We start from the raw sequence: 21,516 nt of genomic DNA, 5'->3' as shown, positions 1-21,516 counted from the left end.
CCCTGATCAATCCCAGCTGCCCTCACTTATTCCCGGTTGCTCCCAGTTGTTTTATGGATTCTCTCCCATAACCCTGCTCCCCAATCACCCTCAGCTGCCCCCAGTCACCCCTCACTGACTCTCACTTACACCCAGGTACTCACACACACGCACATCCTAGCTGCCCGCAGTTACTCCCAGCTGATTCCAGTTGCCCACTGGATCCTCTTCTGCAGTCCTACCAGCTGCCCCTCAGTCACCCCCAGCTATGCCCAGGTATCCCCAGCTGCTCACCAGTTACCCCCACTTGGCTCCCAGTCACCCCCAGCTGATCCCAGATGCTCTCAGTTGCCCACCAGATTCTCTCCAATAACCCTACATCTGCTCCCCAGGCATCCCTTGCTTACTCTGAGCTGCCCCTAGTTACTCCCAGTTGCTCACTGGATTCTCTCCTGTAACTTAACTCTACAGCTGCTCCCCAGTTACCCCCACCACTTGGCCCCCAATCACCTCCAGCCTTCCCCAGTCACCTCCAGCTGCTGCAGCCCACCCACTGAGGGCACAGGGGATGGGGCAGTGGGGCTCCTGTGGGGCACCCACACTTTGCTGGGACTGCTCCCGGTCCCAGGAGCAGCCCCCCGTTCTGTGAGGGACTGGACCGGCACCGCCGGCCGTCACCCGGCCACGCAGCCCTCCCAGGTCCCAGCCCGCCAGGGTACAGGTCCTCCCGAGCACCGACAGCCTTCGGAAATCACCCGCCGGGGCTGGCAGGGAGCGGGGACAGGGAGGCACTGCCGGGCAAGTGGAGGACAAAAGCCAGGCGGAAAAACACTGTGTACAAAAAAGCAGCCAGGTAGAACGGGGGAAAAACGCTCAACCTCACCGGTAGCTGGCGAGGGACAGGGCTGGGGCTGTGCCGCGAGTGACGCCGGCTGCAAAAATCTGTTCCCTGTGGGCTGAAAAGAAGAAAGGATGAAAGGAGCGAGTAGTCTTGCCCATAGGCTCGGAAAACAAATTAGCTGAAATCAGCACTTGGGTCTCCTGCCTGATTGCTTCCTGCGGGCAGGAGGTTGGGGGTGAAGGATGCTGCGCTGGAGGCAGGCTGCCCGAACCACCTGCGGCACAACGGGGGCTCGGAGAGGAACGGGCAAAGGGCAAGGAGCCCCAAGGGGCACACCAGGAGCTGGCTAAGGATGGTCACCACGACAGATCGGCACCGGGACGGTCCCCGGCTCCTCAGCGACGGGATTTTGATGCTGGGTAATAAATGTGTAGATGGGGAAACCCCTCAGCATGTAGCAAGGGGAGCTTCACTCGAACACACCCCGGGGTGTGTGGGATGGGGCTGGCGGGGCAGCGAGGCAATGGCAGGACGGCATGGGATTTTGGGTGCTGTGCTGGCCAGGTGAGAGAAATAGCGTCAAGGTGTGATTAAATCGTGAGATTATCAAATGATGCTTCTGGCTGGCTCAGCCGCTTATTGCAGGGACACTACTCCCTCTGTGCTTCTCCTTGTGCACGTTTCCCTTGAGGACACCAGCTCCTGAGCATGGAGCAAGGAATCTCCGGGGGGACCCTGGGACCCTCTGGACGTGACCCCACGGGGCGCAGCTGTGGTTAGGGATGCTCAGAGCCACGATCCCCAGAGCTCAGCACCCACCATCTTAAATAAATAGGCTTTAAACCTGCTGAACAACAAGGGTGTAGCAGCAAATGCGTGGAGCATGCTGACGTCTCGGTGGGGGCTGCTCACTCGGCATGACGATAGCCCGGTCGTCGCTCTGCAAGGTGCTGCCACCAGATAGCGTCCGGCCGGGGCCACCGAGCCGCCTGAGCGGCACAGCCGAGCTGCCTGGCTGAGGGAAGGGGGTGAGGAGGGGGGCAAACACGTCCTTGCCTCCAGTGGGGATTGTTTTGCCAGCTGAGCTCGCTCTCTAGAAGCTGGTCGCTGCTCCGGGCATCTTCAGCAGGTCTTGGAGCAGTGCAAAGAAAGCATCGGAGAGGGATACTTTTAGATCCTCTTTTTGCTCAGAGATCAAAAACACGCTGTGGTTTAAAGGCCATTAGCTTGCTGGGGGTGTTTAAAAAACTTAAATAAGGGTTGAGAGTGTTTGACACAATGGGATGCAGCGTTTTTGCAGAGGTGATGGCGGTTTTTGGGCTGAGGATCGTAGTGGAGACCCCAGGAGGAGCCTGCCCACAGGATTGCTGGAGCCGGGCAATCTGGCCTGTTTAGCTGCCACGTGGACAACCAGCAGGGCCGGGGCGGACGGTCCCCCGAGTGGGCGCGTTCGCATTGTTCACGGGGTGACGTCTGTCATAATGGCTGCGGAAGAGGCGCGGGAAGAGAGCGGACGAGAGGTAACGTGGCAATATGCTGGGACCAGAGCCAGCCGTGGGCCGGGGCGATGGGGGACGGTGCTGTCCCTCCACCCTCTCTTCGGTTGCTCTGTCCCCTCCCTCCCTGGCTACCTCTCAACCTGGTGGCTTAAAATTTAAGGGCTTCCAGGCAATGTTGCAAGAGGCACCGAAGCTTCCAAGGACTTCCAGGATTCACGCCTGCACTACTGGGGAGCCCTGAGTGGGTGACCTGGGGAGGAAGGGCAGGGGGGGTGGCAGTGGTGAGTGCAGTGGGCAGGCAGCAAGCAGGCAAGCAGGCAGCTGCCTGCCCCAGGGCTGTGGCCAGATTGCCATTCCATCCCAGCCTTGGCCGGTGGGGTTGCCCAGGATGGGGACAGGAGCTGGGATGGGGTCAGGAGGATACAGAGGATACAGAGCCCAGCCTCTGGACATGCCACGAGCATCCAGCCCGCAGCCGTGTTTGCACCTCACCGGCACGGTGTGGGGCTTAGTCCCAAGTGGGGACCATCCCCACTGGCCAGGATGGACATGACCAGCCTGTTTGGAAGGGAGAGCTCAGCTGTGTGCATTCCTGCCAGTCGTGCTGGCTGGTCTCAGGGCAAAGAGGAGCCGTGGTGTCATTTTTGGGTCACCTCTGTGGGATAAGGCCACTAAAGTGCCAATTGGGTCCCGCAGTGGGACAAGTACTGAGCAGCCAGGAAGGATGCTGAGGTTGAGGTGGTGGAAGCAGGATAGAGACCAAGGGCACATGGTGCCCAGCGGGGAGCATCAGGAAGAGGAACACTATCAGTTGGGATAACCCAGTTGCAGAGCCAGGAGGGAATGGCTTGATGGTAGCAGAGTCCACTCCTCATTCTGGTTCACCCCATGGAGGCCAGGATTTGTCCCCAGGGGGGCTGCTGCACCGTCCTGTGCCCCCTAGGCTGTGGAAATGCTTTGACACCAGATGCTGTGGGAAAATCTTCCCTTGAAGCGGGGAGGGCTGAACAACCTGGGCTCATTTCTCTCAGCACGGTTGAAGGCTGGAAGCGGGGGTAGAGTGCAGCAATGTGTTGGGTGGGCGGGAATGCCCGGGAGGAGAAAGAGAGTTTTATTGTGCAGGACAACGTGCGTGGGCACGAGGAAAATGGGAATAAGCTCACCATGACTGGATCCCTTCAGGACTCTGCAGAAACTCAGGCTTGCAAGGTCCCCCACTTCGAAGAAACAAGGGCAAGGAATGAAGTGCTTTTAAGGTCTTGATCAACAGGGACTCGCAGTTTGTTGATCCAGTGTCAGGAGAGGAGAGGTCTAGCAGTGCATGGCAGGAGCAGTAAGTCTTGTTGCCCGTGGCCTTTGCTTGACGTAGCTGGTCCATTTTAGGGCTGGTCTCGCTGCCTGGACAGCAGACAGATGGGTGGCACCTACGATGCGGTGACCTCCTGAAGTCACGGTGATGGAGGAGGCTCCTGCGAATTGATGCTTGGTCACTTGTGGAGGAGGACAGGACCTCTCATCATCACATAGTTGAAAGCCTGGAGGAGTTGCCTCATGGCAACACAGAGTGTGGTGGGAGAACTCCTACAAATGAATATTTATATAGATACACTAAGAGATCTATAGATAGACTATAATATTTATATAGATAGAGAATATTTATATAGATATTCAGTAGAGATGGGGTGGGAGGGATTTTAAGGGTTTCCTGTGCTTCTCAAGGTCTGAGTGGAGAACTGGTGGGTGGGCGAGGGACTGAGAGGAGGAAGTCTAATTTGCAGTAGGAAGGGAGATTTGGTTGAAAGCTCCCAGAGTGAGGGTAATGTGGTGGAGATGGAGAAAGAGGTCGTCAGACTGCCATGGCTGGAGATTTTGAACAGCTTATCCAACTCTTCTTCAGGAAGAAGGGAGAGACAATTGGCCTGGGGAAGGGCATTGGGCTTCAGGGTCTCTTGAGGCTCCTTTTCCGCTGTCTCCTCAGTGCTGTGATCGTGGTGTGGGTGTCTGCACCCCTCTGCCCCCCCGCCCACACCAGTGTGGGACCGCTTCCTGGTCTTGCTGAGACCCACTTCCACCCCTCTGCCCTCCCATCACCATGGCTCATCGCTCTAAAAATCACCGAGAGCTTCAGAAACGAGGGTGTCAGGAGAAATCGGGGCTGGCTTACATGCGGGCGAGGTTATTTGCCCCGGGGCGGGCAGCAGCTTGCCAGCGCCCGGCTTCCCTGAGCGGCACTCCTGTTTGCTCCCCACTGCAGCTGCCGGCGTTTCCCTGAGCTTCTCTCTGCACCTTCATCCGCTGAAACCGCTTCGGAGAGATTTTTTCCGGGGTCGGGACAGGCGGGTGCTCTGGCTGGCAGACAGCGGCAGGCTGCCGCGGCAGCCAGAAGCAGCTTGGCTCTTTCCCGAGGAAGTCAGGCAGCTGGGAGCCGGGGGGCCGGAGGATGCTCGCCACGGTCCCCAGCCGTGGGGATGCGGGGTTGCTAGGAGGCAGGTGAAGGTGAAGAGGAGAGCGCTGCGGAGGACCGCAGGCCCAGGTACCGCCGCGGCAGCGGGGACAGGGGACGGCCGGGGGACACTCTGCCCGCACCGGGAAGCGGAGCCGGCGAGCGGGCGGCCAAGCTCTGAGCCCCCCCAGGAAGGGAGCCGGGAAAGCCCCGGGGAGCCGGGGCGGAGGGACTGAGCTGGGTTCTGCGGGCGGACGATGCGGGAGCTGCCGGCAGGCTCGGCCCTCCGGCTGCCGCGGCTCCCTGCCTGCCCTGCCTCTGCCTTTGCCGGTGGAGGCCCTCGGCCGTGAGTAGCGAGGGATGCCGGGGGGGGGGGGGAGCGGGGCTGTGCGGCGAGGATGCTCGTTCTCCCGCAAGGACGAGCAGCGTGATGCTGCCCGCCGCAGAGCCCGGGGGAGGCCGGGGCACCGGTGCCCTTGGGAAGCCGTCTACAAGGGACGGGGAAGCACCCCAGCCCAGGGCTGGGTGGGCCCGGGGGGATGCTGCCGCCGCCACCGCTGCCCTTGGGATGCCTCTTGCTGGGAGCGTGCGGAGCGGCGGTGTCCTTGGGAGACCGCGGGGAGCCATCTCCAGCCTGCCCTCTCCTCCGTGGGGCCCCACACCACGCTGGACCTTGTGGGGCGAGAGACGAGCCCACCCAAGCAGGGAGCTGACTCTTGCCCCAGGTGGGCAGGAGGAAGAGGAGGAAAAGGAGGATGGGCACGGGGAGCCTGTCGGGAGGTGAGCGCCGGGGTCTCTGAGCTGCCTTCCCCATTTTCCTAGATCCGCATGTCAGACCAGAACAGCACCGACGATGGGGAGTCAGACCCCCAGCACAGCCTGTCTATGGTCTTCCTCCTCGTTCTTGTCTTCTTCATCATGGGGCTGGTGGGTTTCCTGATCTGCCATGTTCTGAAGAAGAAGGGTTACCGGTGCCGGACTTTCCGGGACGAGCTCGACCCAGATAACAAAGACGTGCTGGCAGAGCTCCAGGCCAGTGAGTGCTGGGGCGATGGGGGCTCGGTGGGGGCTCGGGCACTGCCTTTCATGTGGACCAATGCTCCTTAAATATGCTTCTGGGATGTGGGCTGGGGGTGGGAGGGTTACCTGTCACATGCTGCTGGGTTGGGAAAAAGGAATGGGGCAGTGAGAGCAGCACAGTGTTCCCGAGGGATCAGGAGTGTGCAGCCCAGAGAGCCCTCTGATCTGCTGGCTCCGCAGGCTGGTGAAGCCTGGTGGTGCCAGGAAGGCAGGAACCAGCATCTGGGCCTTCCCAAAGCAGCGTTATCACCAAAAGATAATTCTGATGAACAGCTAGGACCTGCCGAATCCCCGGTGCCTGAATTATAACCCATGTCCCCTACAAGGAAAGCATCCTTCAGCCAGGGCACGAGCTGGCCCTCTGGCCCTTTGGTGTTAGGAGGCTCGGCACGGGGCCAGCATGGTGTCTGCTAAAGGTCATGTCCCCTTCTAGTCCCTGTTGTGCTCATGCAGCCCAGAGGAATAGGGGTGTTTGCTGTGATCTCTGCCCCACACTGGAAGGGGTCATTTATGGATTTTTCCATCCCTTCAGGCCACCGTAACAGGCTCTCAGGTAGTAGGATTGGGAACTTAGTGCAGTGTCGAGCCGGGGTGCAAGCCAGAGCTCAGTCCAAGAAAGCTCTGTTGTTTGGTGGTTTCATGGTGCTCTGCTGAAATGGAGAAGACGCAATCCTCCAGCTGTTTCCTTACCTGAAAATGGCCAAACGGTGCTGTGAAACTCCTCCGGCTCCTCTGTGCCACCATCAGCAATTGGGAGGGTCAACACCTCCCGCTGCCACTTCTCGTGCATGGGAGTGAAAAGCGGCTCCCCCAGCTCCCCTGCGGATGCAGCGGGAGCTTCCAGGTGGCCTCGGATATGCTCCTCTGGCTTCAACGACTTGGCTGCACATGACATGGAGACAGTGTCTGAACCTTCCAGGATTGGCTTTGCCTGCTGGAGTTGCCACAGCCCAGGGAAACATCTCTGTGGGCTTTAAGGAGTGCAGCGGCAGCCCCTGACCATGTTCTTTGAGGCAGCTGCTTACCAGACCACAACTCTGACCTGCTCACAGGACCATATAACACTGCAGAATGGGCTGAAGGTCCAGCCAGCCGAGCCTCCTGCCTCCAACAGTGGCCAGAAGCAGGTTGCGATGAGTGCTGGGGATAAATACCACAATGGAGCAGACACCGAGCCAAGTTTCCCCAGCATGCTCTTTTAAGCTTCTAACAGAGAGTAGCTCCGGGGCTTTCTCCGTTAAAGATGGTTTCTCTGTATTTAACAGGCCCCAGTGGGTTTCTTTTCTGTGAACTTGTCCCATTTACCCTTGGAGAATTTTAGCAACCGCAGCATTCTGCAGCCAGGGGCGCCAGGAACTGGACTGTCCCCACGAGGAGCCTCTTCTTTCAACTTGTTTCAAACCTGCTTCCCACTCGCTTCTCGTGATGCTCCCCAGTTCTGAAGCAGCAACACAACCCCTGTCTCCCTGCACACGACTGCTGTTTCAGCCATTTCTTTTCCAGGGTGAGGGATCTGGTGTTCCCCAGGAGCTTTCCGGAATGACAGGGGACATGAGGCTTATCCAACCTCTCTGCCAAGAGGTTCTCTCTCCCTCCTCCTGGGGAGGAACTGGTGAGGTGAGTATCTGAATCCCATCCCTCAGTGCCATGTTTTCTCTTTTCAGATGAAGAGGACGAGCTGAACGAGGACACCGTGGAGAAGATTGTGAGATGCATCATCCAAAATGAAGGTGAGCATTTCCTAGGGCTGGCCTGGAGACGTGCTGACCACTTTGCCTGATGCATTCCTTTTTCCCTCTCTCTTCAGCAAATGCAGAGGCCCTCAAGGAGATGCTGGGGGACAATGAAGGGGACATCCCAGTGGCAGTGCCCAGGTGAGGGAAGCCTATAGCAGTTTGTGACTCCTGCAGAGCAAGGGAGAAGCAGCCTTTGGGTATCACCTTAGCCTGGAGACTTTGCAGCCAGCCCTTTTCCAGCTTCTTATAAAGCATCTTCCCAACAAGTAGTTCTGTTCCCCTGAGGGTTGCGATGGGTGCTTCACCCCACTGTCAGGGGGAATAGCTCTTCCTCATTCCTGTCCTCACCGGAGGTCCCCTCCAGTGTAGTTGCTTCTCAGGTCTTGCTGCAGTGAGGCTGCACCAAGCTTGAGAAGTCTCCTTCAGATAACACGACCTGTCCTGTCCTTCTATCGCAGCCTCTGTCCCCACCGCAACAGCCAGGACGGGGGCCCCCCACATCACCACACGGTGCATCTGGGCTCCACGCAGGCCCCCTGCATCCACTGCAGCAAGAGGAAGAGGCACCCACTGCATCGACAAGGACGGTCCAAGGATGGCAAAGGCAGGATGCATCCTGGAGAGACCACTGTCTTCTCAGTGGGCAGGTACTTCCATGACCCTTGCCAGACACGGCCCATCTGCTCTGATGGAGCAGGCAAGCTTCGCGGGGAGTCTTCTCAGTTCCCCTGTTCCTTTTCCCTTCCTCACTTGCCCCACGCCAGGGTACCCTCTTGCTCTTCCCCATTTAGATGCTCCAGTTGTAGCTCTGCAGCTGGGAGTCCTGAGAACCCAGGGGCCTCTTGCACCTGGAAATGCCTGCGGTATGTGGCAGGCCATGATGCACCAGTGGCTTCCCTCCTTCTCCGGGAAGGTGACTCAAGCCTGGGTTGTACTGCTGACTCAGAGCTGGGCAGAGCCCCAAATCCACGTCCTCTCAAAGCCCAGCTATGTGCAAGCAGGGCTCTTGCTGCCCAACAGGGGCAGTGACCCCAGGTTTTAGGGATCTCATTAGGAGGGGCAGGAGGTGACAGCAGGTTCCAGGTATAAGTTATCAGCCACAAGCGTCAGATGAAAGAGTGGCTATGCTCTTCTGGGTCGTTGTCTCCAACGATGACTGTAATTAGATGTCATGGCAGGAATATAAGAATAGAGGAGTGTACCTGATACTTCCCACAAATACTTTTCCAGTCCCTGCCTGGTCTCACCTCAAGGGACTTCCTGAGCTGCCTGTGGTCTCTGTGTAGTCAGTAATCTTTAGTACAATCTGCAGTCTGCCCAGGTTGCTCCATTCCCCGGCAGAAAGGTTTAGCATGCACAAGACCTTTAACAAAGTCTTCCAGGGCTCGGGTCCCTCCTGCAGTGGTGACTGGGGCAGGGTGACAAGCAGCTGCCGGTCCCTGGATGGCCACCCTGGTGAGACACAAAGCTCTGCTGTGCTCAGATCCTGCGGCAGATCTTTCTTCATTCAGGGCCTTAAGCCTTGATGAAGCTGCATGTTGTAGTCCAGAGAGACAGTCCTGGTGATGTTGAGCCAGAGTGGGCACTGGGGGGGTGTGGATTTTTCCACCATCACAGCTAGGAGTCTCAGCTGGGAGGTGAACTGGGGGGATTTGTGGGGAGCTGCTGAAGGGAACAGACACACCAGACCTCCCCTTGCTGAAGCCCAGCTAAGATCACACCTTCTGGAGACTGACAGCTTCTGGCTTCCTCCTCGCCCTTTGCTGTCACCTGTCCTTGGTGGTGGTTTTGGTAAGCCAGATCTATGCACAGTTGTATATTCACAGCTATCTCATTCCCTGGCTGGTGCCCAGCTCCATCCACTCCTCTGTGTCCTTTGTCCACGCTCTCCTCAGACTTCTCTCACTCACCTCTGAGTGTCATCTTCTGATGGTCTTCTCTCCTAAAGGCACCTTCCCTTGAATCTTGGTTTTCTCTCTTTATCCTTATTAATATCCTGTGTCACAAGAGCCTCCTCCACAGGACAGTCATTACATTTCTCCAAGGCTGTGTTTTAAAAATTTCCACTTCCTGAATCTCCTTGGTATAAGGTCCAACTGCTAAGGGGCCTACGTGCCCATGAGGTACAAAACTACCTCCAAATTCTTGTTCTCATTTCCAAGCTGGCCCCTTTTCTCTTTCAGATCCTGGATGCCTTTTCTAGGACTGCCCTTATTTGCTACAAATGTCTATTGCACACCAAGTACTTTGACTCATGATTGATCCTACATACAGAAGCTCCTTTAATTCACCTCTTCTGTTGCAATCCTCAGGTCTTGTTTCTCTCTTTTTTTTTTTTGCTATTTGTCTTGGCAAGAGTGGTTGAGAGTCCAGTCCCCTTCCCTCTTACCTACAGCTCATTGACTGAGTCTGGTCCCTGTCTAGTAGGCAATAGGATCATCGCTTAAAGGAGTGAGATTAGTGGAGGTCCACAAAGATCATCAGGAACTGGAACATATGAGGAGCTGTTGAGGGAACGGGGTTTGTTTAGCCTGCAGAAGTATAAGGGGGAGATCTAATTGCTCTCTAAAACTACTCAAATGGGTGGGAAGAGTTTAAATTAAGCTGGAGCTAGAGTCTTCTCACAGATGCACAGGGAAAGGCAAGAGGCAGAGGCCACAAGCTGCAACAGGAGAAATCCAGGGAAGAGACATAAGGAAAAACTATTTCATCCTGAGAATGGCACGGCCCTGGGACAGGGCCCAGAGGAGTGGAGGGATCTCCATCCTTGGAGATTTCCAAATCCTGACTGGACAGGGCCCTGGGCAACCTGATTGGGGGTGGGAGGTGGCCCAGTTTCAAGCAGAGGGTTGGACCGGAGACCTCCTGGGTGCTTTTTGCACCTCGATTAATCTATACTTCCAAGGTAATCAGGGCTATATGATCTGTACTGTTATATTGTTGAATGATTTACCATTTATCTTAGGGCTTTCCCTAAACCAGTTGTTGTCAGTGGCAGACCCTGACCACCAAAGCATCTGTGTCTGACCCTCTGTCCCTAGCCTGATCAGCTGCAGCACATCACGTCCTACTGAATCAAATGCCTCAGCGATGCTGACTAGGCAGGCAGCCAACGCTCTCCTTCCTTTCCCCTCACCATCCAGAGGTTGGTTACATTACCTCTTGTGCCCCCTCCAGTCCGAACCCTGCCTGCTCTTTGAATCGGTTCCCAGCTCTTCCAGGCTGACATTGCTCAATGTCATTATGGAGAAACAATCCTGCCACTCGTGCCTCCTCCCCATCCCTCTTTGGGACTGGGACGTTGTTTGGTCTTCCCAAATGGCAGCACTGGTGCCTTGTCTCCAAATATCTGGATAGACCTGAAAGGTCACATTTGCTGCTGCTCGGCCTGACCTGAGCGGTCCTGTGGGTCCCTCATCTGGAGTTGGAGCATTTATCTTCTTGACCCTTCCAATCATGAGCAGCATTGCCGACTGCAATGTTGAGGGGTCTGTACTGTCCACAGACTGTTGCCAGGTCCTCAGCCTGATCGTGGTCTCCTTCATCTCTGGCATCTCATCTGGCATCTATTCTTATCTCTCAGACCTTTCTTCTCAGCTTCTTCCTTCAGAATGGCTGTACTGCCATGTGCTTTACCTTCGGGTCTTGTTCTTCTTTCAACCCCACCCAGCGGTGCTTGAACTTTGCTGCTGAAATTATATTTTGCCCTGGTGCTGACTCGCAGCTGAACCTCAGCAGAGCCAGGGCCACCTGCAGCTTCTCCGCATGTGACTCAAGTGCAGGGAGAGTGGCTGCTGAGTGAGTCGTGGCTGCACGAGGTCTCTGTGGTGGGATCGATGTTCTTTGGCTGGTGGACTCCAGCTCACCGTGGAAGCGATGTCCCGTCTGCTGGTCCAGCAGTGGCTTGCTCTGCTTATGAAGAGGAGTCACAGCATTACTCACAACCAGCTCACTTGCAATACAGACTTTTAGGCCTTGCCTATGCGCTACCCCTCATAAATCCCAAAGTTATGGTAGGTCCCTAACTTCTTTCCTCTCTGCATGTGCAATATTGCATCACCTCTGATTATAAACGCATCCTTTGTGGGTGTCAGACCAACTTCTGCAGCTGTTCTCCTGCCTGCCCTGGAGCTCTGAGCTGTTACCTGGGACGCAGTGGAACCCTGGTGAACCACCCAGGTACCATTCATCACTCTAGGGGATGGCACACAATGTGCTGTGGTAGATTTTAGCCAAACAACTCCTCTAGGCTTTTGATCCCTGTACCTAAATATAGCTCACTCTGCTGAAAACTTGTCCCTGACACTCAGGGTGTACTGCTTGCCAAAAACTTTGGCTCTCGTTCCCCTGATGGCAGTCAGTTGCTGAGTGGAACATCCATGCTGCTCTGCATGGCCATCCCTTCCTCACCAGGCTGAGCTTGTTTTCATTTCACCTTCGGAATCATTACCCGAGTTTCTATATAAGCCCCTTTTGTCCAGGTTGCATCTCGGAGCATTTCCAAGAGCTGTGACCCATCTTGCTGCAGGGAGGACAGGATGGCAGGGTCTGCACCAGCCAACATATAGACTGACATTTTCATCCTTATTTTTCTAGTTGTTTTGCCAAAAATGAAGGAAAAAATGAGGTGAAGTCGGAAGGGGCATGGCTAGTGTGGGGGTCAGTGGTGTTGAATGGGTCTGAAGGGCTGGAGATCAGCACCAGTCCGTCGCAAAGAGAGGACATCCAAGGCTGGAGTTGCAGGCAAGGTGGAAAAAGAGCCGGGAGAGAGGAGGGAAGGGATTTTGATCCGTCCTGCCCCCGTTCCAGGTTTCGTGTCACACACATCGGGAAGAAACCCACTTTCCACGAGCAGCAGGATGGTCCCCTGCCTGACAGTGGCCAGGAGCCGAGCACAGAGGAGCTGGAGCACAGCAGCGACCGGCTCCAGCGGGAGCGAGCTCGCAATGGGACTGTCCCCGCGGGTGGCCGGCAGAACGGAGCCGTCCAGAAGGGTGCCCAGAGCAGCAAGGGCGGGGAGCAGAGCCGCTCCACCACTCCAGCCCTGAACACACCAGCCAGCTCCAGCACTCGTGACAGCAGACGGGTGGGCAAGGGGTCTGGCGTGGCGGGCTCGCTGCAGGATGCTGGCACCGCTCCTGGGAGCGCGAGCCGCCAGCGGAAGCTCCTGAGCCATCGGGTGCTGGGAGGGTCGAGTCCCAGCATCCCGGGAGAGCTGGTGCAGGAAGGAGCCAGCATCTGCCTGGAGGAAACCGGACTGGGATCAGCAGATGAAGTGTCGGATATTCATGGGAGCCTGAGCCTGCACGAACAGGTTGAGGAGTTGGGACAAGATGACAGCAGCAGAAAACAGCCCGGAGTGGAGGACATGGGGCAGCAGGTAGGTTCCTCCTCTTCCTTGTCCCCGTGTGGTCCCCTGGGCTGGAGGGTTTGAAGGGTGGTGGCACAGCACCCCAAATCCTGCTGCTGAGAAGATCAACCAGCACAAGTGCAGTGGTGTGAGCTGTGCAGGGGGGACAGGCGAGCCGAGGCTTGCACCAGACCGACTGCAGCGTGGAACCTGCCCTGTCCTGCCCCACCCGTTTCTGCTTACCTTTTTTGACTGCATTTTCTCATCCGTTTTCTAATGTCTGGGGCATGCAGAGTCACCGTGACTGTTCCCACCCTGCTGGTATCTGCACTGTGGAGAAAAGGCAGGTCACTGGTTGACTTGCATGGGAGATGCTGCAGATCTGCTGCCAGCTGCCCCTCAGGCAAGGGACGAGTTTTCCTTTGTGGTTGGGCTCTCTGGGGACATCCATTGGGATCACTTTTTCTTGACCTGAGGGAACTCCGCTGCTTCACATAGCTTGGTCTGCCTAAAACTGTAGCTTCGCTGCAGTGCTGGGGCTCAACATGGCAGGGACAGATGACTCCAGGAGCCTTCTTGCCTTGAAGTTTAGGAAACGGTGAAGTCAACCAGTTGTTTCTTGGTTGTTCTTCCTTGCCCTGGAGGGGCTGATGCTGGATGTACTCAGAGGAGAACAGTCCACCCTGGCCAGAGCTGGGGGGCTGCCAGCACCCCAGTATCTTCCAACCTTCCCACCCAACCACCTTGTTGGAGGTGCTAGAGAGCTCCAGGGTAGCACTGGCAAGGACATCATCTGTTTGACTGTTGATGGCCCCCAATTTGCAGGATTTGCTCCCTGCCACTGCTTCTGGGCTGTTACCACTGGGCAAATGATGCTGTCAGTGGTGGCAGTAGACACCCAACACCTTCACTCACTCATGGGGTTCTGCAGATGGGGAAAGATGATTTTCATGGGAGGAGACTGGAGAAAATCACCTGGTCTGGTGTCACCCTACCAAGGTGAGGCTGGAGAACAGTGCCTAGTTACATGTAGGCTAAGGAGAAAGCAGGGACACGCTGTGTTTATTGTGTCCCTCTGCTTTCTGGTGCCCGGACTGGAAAGGTCTGGGCTCCTCCAGGCTGGAGGTTTGAGCTGTTCTATGAAGGGCAGCTCAAGGCAGTCACGCCAGACAGAGCCAATGGGCTGCAGCTCTTCTCTGGAGACCTGGAGAGGTAGCAACAGGTTCTTCCTTCTCCCGTGGCTCACTACACCTCAGGAGGTGGCGACGGCCCCTCTGATCTCCAGGGAAAGATTGGCATGGAAGGCAAGTCCAGGGATGCTGTGATTTTCTCCTCTTTGTCCTCAGACCCTGCGCCAGGCTTTGGCGCGTTGCTTCAGCATGCTCCAGGACACAGGGTCCCAGGAGAATGGTGATGGGACCTCACTGGGATGTTTGCCACCAAGTCCTGGTGCTGCTTGGACTATCCCTTGTCCCTTTAGGCCCCAGCCAAGGCCACCACGAGGGTTGGTAGCGGCTGCTCAACATGTTCTGCAGGCGATGGGGCTGTCTTGTCATCAGCTCCTGCAAGCTCAGCGGGGTTGTGCCTGTGCCTGACTGCTGGGGACATCAGAGCCCCCACCCTGTCCCCTTCTCCCTCCCAGCACTCCCACACCCTGATATCCACATCCCTCCTCCCTCCCACAGGAGCCCAGCGCCATGGTGCAGGACCGAGGAGCAACTGTGTGACGTGAGTGCTTGTCCCCAGCCCCTGGGGTGATGTCCAGGGTGGTGGTGGTGGTGGGGGGGGCAGGAAAGCCCTGGCAGTGCCCCTGCCCCCGTGAGTCACAGCCGGGTGGTGGAGAGAGGGTCAACCCCTTCTCCAGGAGGGTTGGTCCTCTTGCCTGCGTGCCCAGCCACTGCTGGCTGCCAGCCCCGGGCAGACATGGGCCAGGACAGCCTGACCTGGGCTAGCAGCAGATGCCACGGCTGCAGGGACGAGCCTCATCCTGCTCCTCTCCCTCCAGCTCCTCTCCGCTCCTGGCTGGAGCATGGATGGGAGGTGCACGGCCCCTGGCCCCCATGCCAGGCTGGGGGATCTGCCACCGGGGGGGGAACCGTGGGGCAGCCGGCCCCAGGTGGGCAGCTACACGCTTGGCATGGCCGGAGCGACGCGCCGACGTTACAGACAACTGCACTCGGCGCCAGACCTCATCCCATTGGCAATAGGTACCAGGAACCCCACCCACTGCACCCACCCTGGAGACCCCCCCCCGGGGGAGGACGCACGACGAGCCTCGGGCCTGGCAGGGGCAGGACAGTACCCGGTGCCCGCTGCCCACCTGGCCCCCGCAGCCCCCCAGCGCTGGAGGATGGATGCAGCAGAGGGGGGCTGCAGCGACGTGCAGGGATGGAGGCAGTGGCTTGAGCCCCCACCCACCCGGCACACCCAGCGCAGAGCACAGCCCCCCCCACCCCCGGGCACCCCTGTCACGCAGGGCGGTCACAGGCACAAATCCTGCACCGGCGAGGGACCCTGCAGGTCCCTGAGAAATGCTGGAGGAGAGAGGAGCTTCCAGCCCTGTCCTGGCTCAGGAAGGGCCGGAGCTCAGCCCTGGGGGGCAGGATCACACCCCGGCAGCGGACAGCACCTGTGCCCGCAGCGAGCTTTGGTGTGTGACCGCACTGTACATAGACAAGCTAAAACCATTAAAGCTGCTGAACCCCTCGGCAGAGGCAACTGGCTTTATTGGGGCACAGCCCCCACCCACCCAACTCTTGTCTGTGGGGAGATGCCCCGGGGGCAGGCAGAACCCCAGGGCTGAGCCCCTCTGGGGAACTGGGGCTGCACTGGGGGTGCATGAGTGATGCCAGGCAGAAGGGGCAGAGGCACAAGCTGGGTGAGATGGGCCCGGCCGTAGCACCAAACACGCTGATAAAGGGGCTGCCAGGATGCTCAATGCCGTAGAGGGATGCAGGACCACTCCCCAAGCAGCACTGGGCAGGATGTGGCCCCCAGAGAGACCAGCTCGGGGCACGGGGCAGTATGAGCCGCTGCTGCCAGGACAGCAGCCTGTGGTGGCTTGGTCAGGCGAAGCTTTTTGGGGAGCGGGGAGGGGGGACCCACAGGGTCAGCTGAAGTGCAGCTCAGGTTCGGGCTCAGGGGCTCTGCCAGGCGGCGGCGGGGGAGCGCGGAGCTGTGGAGAGAGGAGAGAAGAGGCAGGGCCAACAGGTCAAGGCTGCTCACCCCGCTTCAGATCCCACCAAAGCACACGGGTGGCACCATCCCCCATTACGGGAGGGCTGGGAGCAGGTTTTTTTTTTTTGGAGGGGGGGCGGGCAGGGCACAGCATCGCTGTGATGGGGCTTACCGGCCGGAGGCGGGTGGCTGCCAGGTCCGGAGAGCTCTGCCCGCTGCCTGTGCCATCCTGCCTGCAACCTGGAAGGGCTCAGCAGCTCAGCCCCGCTCTCCACATGCCTTCCCCCCCACAGTCCCTTTCCCAGCCCCCCCCCAGCACTCACCTCCCAGGGGTGTTTCAGGAGAGGGGCTGAGGGACAAGCTGGTCCCAGGCACAAGGCCGGGAGGGGAGAAGGGTGGCGGGGACGGCGATGGCAGCTCCTGTGAAGATAGCCAAGACGGGTGGGAACAGCAGGGAGGGCGTCCAGCCACCAGCAGCCCTGGCAGAAGCTGAGGGGACACGGTGACCCTCCTGCCACTGACCTGCCCAGCTGCCCCCTGGCCCCCGGTGAGCTCCTCCACCACCAAGGAAGGGAAGACGCCGATGCGGCCATCGAAGTCGCCCGTCCAGAAGCCATCATCCACCTCGCCGGGGGCGTGGGGCAGCACCCGGATGATGGCCCCCTCAGGGAAGCTCAGCTCCTCGGGGCTCTGCCCCTCGTAGTCGTACAGGGCTCGTACCAGCCAGGCTGTGAGGGAGACGTGGTGGGGGGCTCAGCATCGCCCCGGTGCTGCTGCTGCAGGGGCTCAGCATCCCCTGGGCACCAGCCCCGTGCATCTGTCCCCCTTCCCCAGAGGAGGTGACACCCCAGCACCTACCTCCGGGCTCCAGCACCAGCTCTGCAGCCATGATGCTGGAGAGCTGGCGGTGCAGGGCAGAAGGTCCTGGGGGCCCAGCCCCAGCACCCGGCTCGCCACCCAGGGACAGCAGGTACTTTTCAGGGACGTAGCCAACCTGGCCCGCTTTGTTTCGAGCCTGAAGGGGCAGAAAACACGTGAACATCCCAGTCCCCGGGGCAGGGACAGCCCTGGGGACCTCTGAAATGTGTCCCCCCCCGACTATGGGGTGGGTGGGCTCAGCCTGCTCCCACCTTCACCCACTCCTCTGCATCACCGTCCTCGATGACCTCCAGCTCCTCGCCCTGGGTGATGGACAGCTCATCCGCCTGGCAGCCCTGCAGGGGACAGGGGACAAAGTGGCAGGGAGGTTGAGGGTGCCGGCGCCAGGCAGGCAGGGCGAGGGAGGCAGCCATGGCTGTACCTGGTACCCGAAGATCACCCGGCAGGTGTAGGGGTAGGTGCGGGCAGCAGGGCCAGGCTCATTGTCCTCATCCAGCTCGTCACTGTCATAGTCATCGAACTCAGCCAGCTCCAGCCCTGCGGGCGCCTCTTCGCCTGTCCCCACTACGGCCCCCGCCAGCCAAGCATCCACATCCAGCCCTGCCGCCCGCAGCAGCGCCAGCCGTGCCTCTGCCTTCACCCGGCTGACCTGGGGGACACACACCCTGTCAACGTCTAAGGGGGACACCGATGGGGTGGGGACACAGCCCAGCAAGACCCACTAGCCCCCCCCCAGCCCCAGCGTGGCTGCCGCGGTGGCAGAGCATCCCCAGCACTGCAGCCGCAGCCACCACATCTCCCCATCCCTGCGTCCCCTACACCAGGGGTGACAGACCTCAAAGCTGCCCTGAGACCCTCCTGCCTGGGGGACCCACCTCCGCTTTTCGGATGTTTTCCCTTGCTTCTTCCATCCGCCGCTCCACAGCGGCTGCCTCTGCCTCCGGGACCTGCTGCCGCCTGGCCTCCAGCCGCTGCAGCACCTGGATGGACACCCGCAGGTTGGGGCAGGGTAGGGAAAGCCCATCCTTGAGCCCCCTCCATGCTCTGCAGGGAAGGGCAGCACCCACCTCCTCACTGTGTGCCTTGTTTTTGCGGTCCCGAGCCACCCGCGTGGCCCAGCGCCGTGCCTCCTTCTCCAGGCTGGCCCCATCGTCCCCCGGTGGCAGCAGGCACACCTTGGGGGAGGACAGGGTGGCTGAGAAGCGGCTCGCTGTGCGGGCCCATCCCCGCCGTAACGTCCCCCCCGGCCCTGCCACCTACCTCCTCCACCCCGGCGAGCTGGAAGCGCTGTTCGGGGGCCAGGGCAAAGGCGGGGTGGTCCTGCAGGAAGAGGAGGAGGTCCTGCTCCCGGCACACCTGCAGCAGGGGAGCAGTGTGGAGCTGGGGGGTTCGCCCGTCCCCTCCTGCCCCCCCCAGCTCCCAGGATGGATGCTGTTAGTGCTGTTACCCGCGCGGACGCCTCCGTGACGCCCTGGAACCAGTCCCGCGTGGCCCGGCACGTCTCCACCTCCGTCCGGCTGGCCGCCGACAAATGCTCCCGCAGCCGCTCGTAGAGGTCACCATCCAGCGCCTGGGGGGAAAACGGGTGGGAAACCAGCCCAGCACTGCCCGCAGCCTCCTGGGGAGCAGCCCTGAACCCCCAGGGCAGCCACCTCTGACCCCACACGGGGTTGACCCTCCCTGCTGCACCAGGGAGATGCTTCTTGCAGGGGGTCCGGGCAGCTCCTACCTGCATGGCAGCGGGCAGCTCCACCCGCCGGTAATGCTCCAGGTGGGCGGTGGCAGACACCAGGGCGAAGCTGTACTCGTTCTGCACCCCCACGAGCTGCTTCGAGTGCTCAGCCAGCCGCGCCAGGAACTGCCGGGACATTGGTGATGGGGTGGGGGGCCACCACCTGATGTCCCGCTGCATCCCTCTGCCTGGGTACTCTGATAGCCCCCCGCGCTGCTGACCTTGGCGCTGAGTTTTTGCAGGCTGGCCTTGGTGTGAAATATCCTCCGGTCGCTTTTCTGGAGCCTGGGGAGGATGGAGAGGGGAGGGGGGGATGTGAGACTACCCCACGGCCACAGCAGCCCCCAATCACGGCGCCTTCCGCTCACCGAGCCTCTACGTCGGCCGCCTTGTCCTTGGCCACCTCGCTGCTCCGCTGGAGGTGGGTGAACTGCTTCTTCGCCTTGTCCAGCTCCTTCACCGTCTCCAGCAGCTCCGCCTGCGCCTTCTGCAGCCGCTCGATGCCCTGTGGGGAGCGTCAGAGACACAAGCACCCCCATTGCCTGGGAAAGGGCGCACATCCTCACCCCAGTACCTTCTTGAGCATCCGCTCCTTGGAGAGGCGGGCGGTCCGGGCGGCCTCTGTGGCGAGGGTGCGGTAGCTCTCCGAGGCGGTGACACGGACCTGCCCGGCATGCGCTGTCCCCTCGATGACACCCTTCCAGACAGCGACCGCGCTCCTGCGGGCACAGGGATTTAAGACAGGGTAGGGTGCTCTCCTGCCTCTCCGCCAGCTTTCGGGGATGCCCAGCAGGACAGCCAGCGCCCCAGCCCCTACAGTCCCCTCAGAGGCGGGTACCACATCCTCGGGGACATCCCACCCAGGGCTGCATCCCCGGGACACCCACATCCTAGTTGGCGTGAGGCATCTCCCAGCTGGGAGGGCCACAGAAGGGCACAGCCAGCCCCACTCCCTCACCCCCATCTCTGTTCCAGTTCCCAGCCCACCTCGAGTCACCGATCTCGCTGCGGCCCCGCTGCCAGTCTCGCTTCATGAACTGGCTCGCCAGCCTCTGCAGTGCCTGCGGACAGACCGGTCATCACCTGCACTCCCCAACCCTACCCCAGCACCCTGCTGTCCCGCTTCGGGGCCGAAACTGGGCTCCCCCACACTGGCTGCCTGCCCCATGGGTGTCCCCAGAGCATGTGGGGCACACACCCCACAGTGGCTCAGTGTCAGCTGGGACACCATCACTCTTCCCACAGGGAAACCATCTCTTCCATGAGAAGACCAACCCCCCTCCAGCTGTGGCTTTTGGGACAGAGGACTGGCAAGGGGACACCAGCGAGGGACACTGGCTGCAGAGGGAGAGTAGAGGAGGCCCCAGCAAAGCCAAGCACAGCCAGATGGTCCCCCCCAGCCCAGGGGAAGGGGGGAAGGGAAGAGTGGGTGGCGTGGCACCTGGCTACGGGCTGGGGACAGGCGAGCGGGGAGGGCATCTCTGCTGCAGAGTGTCCCCGAGGGATGCTGCGGGGCTGTCTCACGAAGCAAACCCAGGCTCTGACATTTAAGAGCAGAGCCCTGCGATGACCCAGCAGTGCTGAGCGGTTTCCTCCCCCAGCAAGGTCCCTTCAGGCCCCCCAAAACACCTGAGGTTTGGGCCACGCTGTGCTCAGCAAGCACCCCAGTGGGTGCCTTAACATGGCTGGTTCCCCCCCCGCCTCCGGCAGGGAAAATGCTGAGCCCATCTGCCACTGCCCTCCGTGGCTGGCACGAAGGCAAGCGCCGCTTTGCTCAGATAATTCCTGACATTGCCCATGGCCTGCGTGGGGCTGTGTCCTGCTCCGGAACACCCCATGCAGGAAGGTCAGGGCTCGGTGCTCCTGCCTCCCCCGGTCATCAGTCCCAAAACCGGCAGCACCTCCTTACCTGCCCGTACTCTCTGTCGATGGCGGCCCTCTGCTTGCTGTAGGACCTGTGGGGAGAGGGCAGGCGAGGACCCACGGAGAGGGGCAGGGATGGGCCACCCCTGCCATCACCCCCCCCCCGGCCACCACCCTGCAACCGGGCTGTCCCCATCCGGCCAACCTCCGCGGGAGATGGAGCCCACGACCTCGACGCGGCAGGCTCAAGGTGAGCCGTGTCTGGCAGGCTGGCCGCCGCTCCACACGTGGCATGAGCTGGCCGGTCTCAACTCAGAGACACACACCCCACACCCCCCCCTCCCACGCATGGGGGGGGCCCTACCTGATGTCCTCCAGCAGCTCGGCGTCCCGCTGCTGCTTGCCCTGCAGGCCCGAGAGCTGCTCGAGGAGGTGGACCCGCACCTCCTGGGTGAGCTTCACCTGCGGGACGGCACCGCTCAGCGCCCGGGGTCGCGGCGGCCCCGGCCGGGCTGGGGATGCGGCCCCGCTACCGGTCCCCACTGCCCCCCACCCCGCGGACCACCGCAGGGGTCGGTGGCCACCATCCCAGCCCCGGGGCGAGTCCGCCGGGGGCGAGTCGCGATCCCCGCTGCAGGTCCCGGCCCTTGTCCCACTCCCCCACTCCCGATCGCTCGGGCCGGTGTCGTCCCCCGCCGCCCCCAGCCCCACGCTCACCTTGCGCGGTGGCGGCGGCTGCATCGCTGCGCTGCGGTCCCCGCTCCCCGGCCCACGCCCCGCGTGTGCGGAGCCCGGAACTGCCGGGACTTGCCCCGCCCAACCCCCGGCGTGACCCCGCCCCCTCCCGGGCGAGCCACACCCACCGATCCCCGCCCCCTCTTAGCAGCAAGCCGCGCCTCGCTTCGGGGAAGCCCCGCCCACCGCGCGCGGCAAGACA

At 60.3% G+C, this 21,516-nt stretch overlaps 2 protein-coding genes across 6 annotated transcripts; one reads left to right on the top strand and one right to left on the bottom strand.

Moving 5' to 3' along the window:
- The first annotated feature begins 1,867 nt into the window (after window positions 1-1,867).
- Window positions 1,868-15,639, top strand: RELL2 (RELT like 2). 4 transcript variants are annotated; one of them, XM_033006552.2, is made up of 8 exons: window positions 1,868-2,340; window positions 5,585-5,798; window positions 7,507-7,572; window positions 7,650-7,716; window positions 8,037-8,225; window positions 12,388-12,958; window positions 14,614-14,656; window positions 14,934-15,639. In XM_033006552.2, exons 1-7 carry the CDS (start codon window positions 2,104-2,106, stop codon window positions 14,653-14,655), a joined length of 1,386 nt encoding a protein of 461 aa, XP_032862443.1. In that variant the 5' UTR covers window positions 1,868-2,103; the 3' UTR covers window position 14,656; window positions 14,934-15,639. The 4 variants fall into 4 exon arrangements, with proteins under 4 accessions (XP_032862443.1, XP_032862444.1, XP_042646224.1 ...); XM_033006553.2 differs by lacking the exon at window positions 1,868-2,340 and adding an exon at window positions 4,398-4,852; XM_042790290.1 differs by lacking the exon at window positions 1,868-2,340 and adding an exon at window positions 4,860-5,108.
- Window positions 15,623-21,373, bottom strand: FCHSD1 (FCH and double SH3 domains 1). Of its 2 annotated transcripts, XM_042790288.1 has the most exons (19): window positions 21,297-21,373; window positions 20,944-21,041; window positions 20,626-20,671; window positions 19,704-19,777; window positions 19,291-19,435; window positions 19,085-19,221; window positions 18,938-19,001; window positions 18,714-18,842; window positions 18,432-18,554; window positions 18,245-18,340; window positions 18,052-18,159; window positions 17,860-17,964; window positions 17,406-17,633; window positions 17,236-17,319; window positions 16,964-17,120; window positions 16,628-16,833; window positions 16,429-16,525; window positions 16,278-16,345; window positions 15,623-16,103 (listed from the first exon to the last, which is right to left on the bottom strand). In XM_042790288.1, the coding sequence occupies exons 1-19, from the start codon at window positions 21,318-21,320 to the stop codon at window positions 16,038-16,040; spliced, it is 2,055 nt and encodes a 684-aa protein (XP_042646222.1). In that variant the 5' UTR covers window positions 21,321-21,373; the 3' UTR covers window positions 15,623-16,037. The 2 variants fall into 2 exon arrangements, with proteins under 2 accessions (XP_042646222.1, XP_042646223.1); XM_042790289.1 differs by lacking the exon at window positions 20,944-21,041 and having other exon boundaries at window positions 21,297-21,371.
- Window positions 21,374-21,516: the final 143 nt, after the last annotated feature.

This window comes from Tyto alba, unplaced genomic scaffold (assembly GCF_018691265.1).
Source record: "Tyto alba isolate M040663 unplaced genomic scaffold, T.alba_DEE_v4.0 Super-Scaffold_17, whole genome shotgun sequence".
NCBI lineage: Eukaryota > Metazoa > Chordata > Aves > Strigiformes > Tytonidae > Tyto > Tyto alba.
This window is presented reverse-complemented; position numbering and strand designations above follow the sequence as displayed.

Coding starts and splice junctions, on each gene's coding strand:
- FCHSD1 (XM_042790288.1), bottom strand. CDS start 21,320: ATGCAGCCGCCGCCACCGCGCAAG. Junction 19,222..19,290: donor AGGAGCGGATGCTCAAGAAG/GTACTGGGGTGA, acceptor CGCTCCCCACAG/GGCATCGAGCGGCTGCAGAA. Junction 16,104..16,277: donor CAGCCACCCGCCTCCGGCCG/GTAAGCCCCATC, acceptor CTCTCTCCACAG/CTCCGCGCTCCCCCGCCGCC.
- RELL2 (XM_033006552.2), top strand. CDS start 2,104: ATGCAGCGTTTTTGCAGAGGTGATGGCGGTTTTTGGGCTGAGGATCGT. Junction 2,341..5,584: donor GGGAAGAGAGCGGACGAGAG/GTAACGTGGCAA, acceptor CCATTTTCCTAG/ATCCGCATGTCAGACCAGAA. Junction 12,959..14,613: donor TGGAGGACATGGGGCAGCAG/GTAGGTTCCTCC, acceptor TCCCTCCCACAG/GAGCCCAGCGCCATGGTGCA.